This window comes from Epinephelus moara, chromosome 16, assembly GCF_006386435.1.
Source record: "Epinephelus moara isolate mb chromosome 16, YSFRI_EMoa_1.0, whole genome shotgun sequence".
NCBI lineage: Eukaryota > Metazoa > Chordata > Actinopteri > Perciformes > Serranidae > Epinephelus > Epinephelus moara.
Window position 1 is genome coordinate 31,592,081 of NC_065521.1, and position 7,120 is coordinate 31,599,200.

General features: G+C 39.3%; 1 protein-coding gene across 6 annotated transcripts in view; it reads left to right on the forward strand.

The window, feature by feature from the left end:
* The first annotated feature begins 5,075 nt into the window (after window positions 1-5,075).
* The window catches only part of LOC126402268 (cytosolic sulfotransferase 3-like), a 23,009-nt gene continuing 20,964 nt past the window's right edge, over window positions 5,076-7,120 (forward strand). The window contains exons 1-2 of one of the 6 annotated variants that reach the window (XM_050064083.1): window positions 5,078-5,809; window positions 6,651-6,738. Coding sequence is in view for 4 of the 6 variants with exons in the window: in XM_050064078.1 (XP_049920035.1) it covers window positions 5,704-5,809 (106 nt within the window). In the remaining 2 variants the exon portion in view is untranslated. Of the gene's footprint in view, window positions 5,810-5,837; window positions 6,739-7,120 lie in introns of those variants that run through there. The other 5 variants (XM_050064078.1, XM_050064081.1, XM_050064080.1 and 2 more) reach the window with 5 other exon arrangements.

The window sequence follows — 7,120 nt, forward strand, 5'->3', positions numbered from 1 at the left end:
GTTTGTCTCTGAACAATGAGCACGATTGGCTGAATGGTCAGCTGTACCCGCCCCATGAGGCGCTAGGACCCATCAGGAAGTCGAGCGAGAATGAGATTCAAAACAGAAGAAGAGGAAAAACAGAAGCAAGGAAAATGGAAAATAAAGTAAACACTAGAGTGACTATATTTAAGCAATATCACATGAAAGGGAGTGATGTTGTAGTACTGTGTATCGTCACGGCTGTGATTCGGTCATAGGCACGAGGCCGCAGGTGTAATCCTACATTTCCCACCTGGCAACGCTGCTTCGGAGGAAATCACCTTATTGTTTACAAATACTTCCGGGTAGAAAACCAGCAGACTTTAGCTACATATATATATGAATATCTCACATTTTTCACGTTACTATATCACCGTTTAGACTAATCTGGTGTTTGTAAAGTCTATAAACGCAATGACTGAACAAACATTACTATTTCTGTGTGCACGTTGTAATTAATAACATGGTTATCGTAGATTAGCGTTAGCGGTGTCTGTAATGACTCATTAACTCAATGAATGGTCCATGAAAAAAATATTTTTTCCAGCGGATGTCTTAGTTACAACATGATTGAGCTAACTGGAGTAGTTTCATGTTGTATCCGACAACGGGAGGCTTTTAACAGATGACGTCCTGATGTTAGCTTTGCTGCTGCTGTTAACAGTTAGCTGTCCCTGTCATCTGCAGCCACTGATGCTTTCTAGACATCGTGATTTCCCAAAACTGAATAAATACCACACATAGCAACACAAAACTGCTTTGCTAGCTCAATCATGTTGTAACTAAGATATCCGCTGGAAAAAAATATTTTTTCACGGACCGTTTAGAGTTAATGAGTCATTACAGACACTGCTAACGGGGCTAACTCTGCTGGTTTTCTACCCGGAAGTATTTGTTAACAACAAGGTGATTCCCTCCGAAGGGACACTAACAACTCAAAGTACACGTCAAATAAAATTTCTCCAAACATGTTTTTTGTTATTTTAGGTAGTTATTATCACGCTAATTTATGTTTATCCCCCAATAAATTGGTTTTAATTCGTTATTTGATTCTATAAACACAGTCTAACCATCTTGAGCTTTTATTTTGGTACTTCCGGTGATTGGCAGTGTGAATTTGCATATTAGCTAAATATTTAGTTTTACCCAAAACATTTAGATTTAACATTTAACATTTAGATTTAGATTTAGCATTTAGATTTAACATTTAGATTTAGATTTAATATTTAGATTTAACATTTAGGCTAACATTTAGGTGCCACATTTAATATTTAGATTTAACTATTTAATATATTTCTATACAAATATTGCTATAAATGTGGTAAAAGGTGGCATTAAAAAATTCACAACACTTTTTTAAACATTGTTTGAAGCTAAATGTGGCAAAATGTTGATGTTATTTTCAGCATGAGCCACTTTACAAACGGCACCCCATACAAAAGAAGTCAGAAAGGTCTGACACAGTTTTCCAGTCGTCTAATGGTTTATAGTTAACATAGAATACATTCAGGAAGTGACAACATGTTTATTTATAATGCAAATGGTACTGAAATTCTACACTACATTGATATCCCCAATGACAGATACTGTTTACTGTGACGACGCTACCACCTCATGGTCTTCCACAGCACCCTTGCGATATGGGCGTACATGAGCAGGTTGCAGTATTCTTTCCATCATGTTATATCCTTAAACTTTTCACAGGGTGACATGTTATAAACATTTCGCAGTGCAGGCAAACAAAATCTGTATGGATGAGGCAGAGGTAGAGTCAATCAACAGGCTAAGTAAAGGACACAGGGAAACAAAAGGCTGGAACAGCAAACACACAAGGAGATAAGACGAACTGCCACTGAGAGAAAACAAGACACACTCAATACTCTGGTGAGGGGAAGGATAACGAGACACAGGTGAGGCTAATCAGGGCGGGACAGACAATCAGACACAGGTGAAGTCATCAAACGGGAGGGAAAACACACAGGGACAGGAAGTGAAGTAATCTGAAATGAGAGGAGATGTGAGTATCAAAGTAAAACAGGAAACAACACGAACGAATGAATGACAAAAACAAATGGGGTGACAGCATTTGATATGACCTCCTCTGCTCCCCACCACTGGGCGGAGGCCGATCATGGACATATGGGGACCTGCTGCATAGTGTTAAGTGTTACAGGTTATGATGCACAATTCCAATTTGGAAAATCTGGTCTTCATCTGCAAAGTTTTACTGAAATTTACACCTGTCAACCAGGGAGACACAAAATGATGACAAAGAGACACAAAAAGATGTAAGGGAACTACCGGGAGAAACAAATTTACTACAACAAGGAGCAAAACAACCTCAAAGAGACACAAAATGACCTTGAAGCAGCACAAAACAATCACAAGAGACCCAAAACAAAGGCAAGGAGATAGATAAATGACTACAAAGAGACACAAAATGATCACACACACAAATAGATAGATACACAGGAGAGTCCGTGGGACCTTTTGCACATCTGGGGCGCATTGTCTCATAATCCGCACATGCCTTGACATATAGACTCCACTGCTGCTAATGATATCACACCATGGTCACGTTTGCTTTGTAACACCGACTGATGTGAAGACCCTACATTGAAATTGCTAGAATTATCATTTTTACCACAATCCACGCAGGAAATACCATCTCACTCTTGCGTGCAGTGTCTCAACTTTTACTGAAAGGAACAGCTGCATCTACCAGCGTCTCGCCAGTATCCTACCTATACCGTGCATAAAAGTGTGAGGTTTTGCCTCCCTAAATTCAGCACTAAGCGTTACAGATCATCCTTTATCCTGTCTGCTATCGCTTATCTTAACCAGCAGTGATCACCAGTTGCCCATGAGTTACCTCTGACAGTGTGTGATACTAGATTCTGTGTGTTATGTACTGTACTGTGTGTATCCCAATTTGCCCACCAGGGACATTTAAGTTTTACCTTATCCTACCTGACCTGACCTGACCTGACCTGACCTGACCTGACCTTACCTTACCTTACCTTACCTTACCTTACCTTACCTTAACTTATCCTACCTGACCTTACCTTACCTTACCTTACCTTACCTTATCCTACCTGACCTGACCTAACTTATGTCAGCAGCACTCTTGAACTCTTGGCACTGGAGGGGGAGGCAATAAATACAGAGGGAGACTTTGGTGCTTGAGACAGGGCAGGGCAGGACTTCAGGGGAATCAGAAGGGGGCTGGTAGTTTATAAGACAGTCAGGATTCAGACAATAATGCCATGATCCTACACACTCCAACACAGTAGGTGGCGGTATGCACCTTTAAAGTTTATTTGCGAAGAAAAGAAGAAGAAACGCGCCTCGGGCTATGAGCCGTTTCTCAATACTCAAGTTCGGCAGTTCGGACTTGTGGACTTGGCAAGTTCGGACTTGGCAAGTTCGGACTTGGCAAGTCCACGCGAGAGTCCAGACTTCCCAAGAACGGGAGGACAGGAGTACAGTCATTTCTGCTTTTGGAACAGCAGCGAACTGGATGATGTCACCACCTACGCTCGCCGGTTTGTTTCCCCCCTCGGCTCTAACCGGATGTGACGTTTGTGGGTGTTCCCGTCATTGCCGACTGTATCTATAGCTACATGCATTTAGAATAAAACAATATAAACACAGCCCAGCCCTGCGTCTTTTCATAGACATTGTAAGAAATTAATTTGTATATGTTTTTAACGTTTCAACATATAACTGACACACAAAAACATATAAATAGCCAAAATATTTTCATAAAATGTCTTTTAAAACCTTCTCCCCGCAGCTGGCTTCTGAATGATTATAATCAAAAGTCAAGTGCGGAGGGAAAAGTTTGTGGAGAGGTGGTGGTTATTGTGATCGTGAGCATTGGCGAGATGGAAATCAAAAATCAATAATGGATCGGAGAAGGTGTCTTGGCGCAGTTATTGCAGCAGGACTGCTATGCAGGCTGAGGAAGAGGCTGCCCAGCTGAGGAGGCAGATCCCAGAAAGACAGCGGAGAATGAGGATGAGGATGAGGATGAGATGTGCGATGCTTGCATGTCTGTTTGATATGTTTGTCCAGTTGTGGACAAAGTACCCAGGAATATCACAACAAAGAACAAAAACTCAGTCACAAGTAAAAGTGCTGCATACCAAATCTGACTTGAGTAAAAGTATCTGGGTATTGTCAGCAAAATGTAGGCCTACTTAAAATTAAAAGTTCAAAGTACTCATGATGCAGAGTGACCCAATTTCAAGTGTTGTGATTATCATATACATGAATATGTATTGAGGATTAATTGATCAACGTCGGCTACATGTGAGCAGCATTTAAATGTTGTCATGGTAGAACTAATTTTAACACCTTTCACTGGTGTACTAGTCTGATCTATAACAACACACAGCAACTTGTAAATATGAAACTTACAACATATAAAACAAACTATCTGAAAAGTAACTATAGCTATCAAATAAATGTAGTTTGAATAGAATGTACAGTATTTCCCTCTAAGTAAATGGGAAATACTCAAAGTACATCAAATGTGTACTTAAGTACAGTAGCTACTTGAGTAAATATAGCTACTTAGTTACTGTCCATCACTGCATTTGTCTCATTATGCTTTCTGTCTACATTTTTATGGAGACTTGACAGTTTACTTGGTACACCTAGAAAAAACAACAGCAGTTTAATATTGTATTATCTGTATCTGACATTTTATTGAAGTGTTGAGTTGTAGATTGTGGTGCTGTTGAACTGTACTGGATTATACTGACAGCAGTTTCTCATTTAGTCTGTCCTCACCAATATAAATGGGATCAAACAGGTCAGATGTGAAGAGGAAAAGTTTATTCAGACACACTTCAGACATCAGGTATACAATTCATATCAGATAATCAGTATTTAAAATGCTGTTGAATAAATACTACAATAAAGACAATTAATCTTTAAATAAAATAAATAAATTACAATAAATTCTTAAAATTATAATTTTATGGTAAAAACACATAGGCCTAAATAAATTATAATTTTATGGTAAAAACACATAGGCCTAAATAAGCAAAAGAATGCAAAGAACAATAATATGTTACAACATTTAATAATATAAGAATATATCTTATACTGAGACTGCATATTGCCCATTAGATATTCCCCAAACGAATTACGTTTCATATTTAACCACTACAGAGATATCAGCCACGAATTTCTACCCGAGAGAGGCTGCTCTCTGGGGCAGCCTGGGCGCTCATACACACGTTTATTATCTATGAGCGCTGGCACCGCTAGATGACAGCGGTGCCAGCGCTCATAAACACATGAGGGCTGACGCCGCTGTCATCTAGCGGACCTCAGTCACATTCAGCTGGGCTCTATATTAAAACATCGACCACGGGTCTGACGTTTAAACTACGCATGAAAACACTACGTTCTGTGACAAAACAGGAACATATCGGTAAGCGCCTTTCCCTCACTTGGCTGTCTGAAGTCTACACAAGTCTGCTCCGATGCATCCCCGGTGAAATAGGTGTGGCGAGAACACATCCGGGAATTTGGACTGAACTTGGCTACGGCACTAGGCTAGATGTGAACTTTGAATTGTAACAGTACTTGGGCTGTGACTGAAGACGTGTCACAAGTCCACAAGTCCGCACAAGAACGCATACTGAGAAACTGCTTTGGTCTCGGGCTATGGTCTGGGGTTGCCTTGGGGATAAATCCGCGCCCAACTGCAATCTGGATCAGAGGAGTCTCACATGCGTCATCATTGCTGCTACGCTCCACCTCTCTTTTACAGGTTAGTAATTGGTGCATATTACCAATATCAACTTCATAAAGTATAACTTCACTTGGTGAAGTGTTATAAAGACATTCTGTGATTTTTAAAGCATTTCTGCAAACTCAAAAAGTTTAAATAGTGCCACTGTGAGGGCGGCAGGAGCTGCTGGGTGGGCGGTATGTTGTGCGGTTGCCTCACCCCAGGGTTTTGGGGTCTGTGGAGCTACATTAGGGTCAAATGTTTTGTACTTGAAAAAATAAAATTTGAAACTGAAAATTCATGTGTGATCTTGAATTTTGAAAAATACAACAATGTATTCAAAATAAAAATAACTGTATGAAACCTTTTTTTCAGGTTAAATATAATTTTGATTCACTTTGCTAACTCTTTTGAATGAATAATTTATTTTCACTTTTCACTTCCATATGTATTTTAACATTTGAGGTCTTATTTTTTTCAGTTGCATGTTTTATCTTTTCAGATTCAGATCTTATTTTTTACAGTTTCAAATCTTAGTTTTTCACTTTCAAATGTTTTTTTCACTTTCAGATCTTTTTTTTTTCCACTTTCAAATCTGTTTTTTGAGTTTCAGACTTTTGACCCTGATGTGGCGTGGGGGGCGTGGCATCAACTGAGAGGGGTGTGGAATCATGAGTGAAAAAAATTCTGACTCAACACTTATATACACCATATTCATGTGACTGGCAGTGTAAAAATTGATGCCAGTGACAAACTTCCATTTAGAAATCTGTTTTAGACAGTACTGAGCACCAATTGCTGTACAAGAGCAATAAATTATGCCAGATTTTGCAGATCAACAGCCACATTTTAAGTGCTGATATGTCCGATTTCCACATAGCACTGTGAACGCAGCGTAGTGTCCGCTTGCGATGATGGTGTCCAGTCGGTCGGGTCAATCTGCTGGAACCCATACATCCAGCACACAGGTGAGAAATGTTAACTAAGCTTTGGGAAATCATAACAAGTATTAAGGGGTCGTTTTTGTGATGTCATGTGATCACAGGGGTCAAAAGTGTCAGCTCTTGAAGCAACAACACGTCGTGTTACAGACGTGTGACACGTATACTATATAGGCTATATAAACCGTTTCAAACTGGACAACATAAACATTCTAAGTGGGTCTCATTGTGTTTCCTGTTTGAATGTATGTTAATGCAGAAGCTGACAGGAAGTAAACAGGGACCAAAGTTGTTGCCCTAGCAACAGAATAGCAATGAACATGTATATATATATATATATATATATATATATATGTATGTATGTATACAGTATACCTACTGTATACATACATATATATATGTATATATA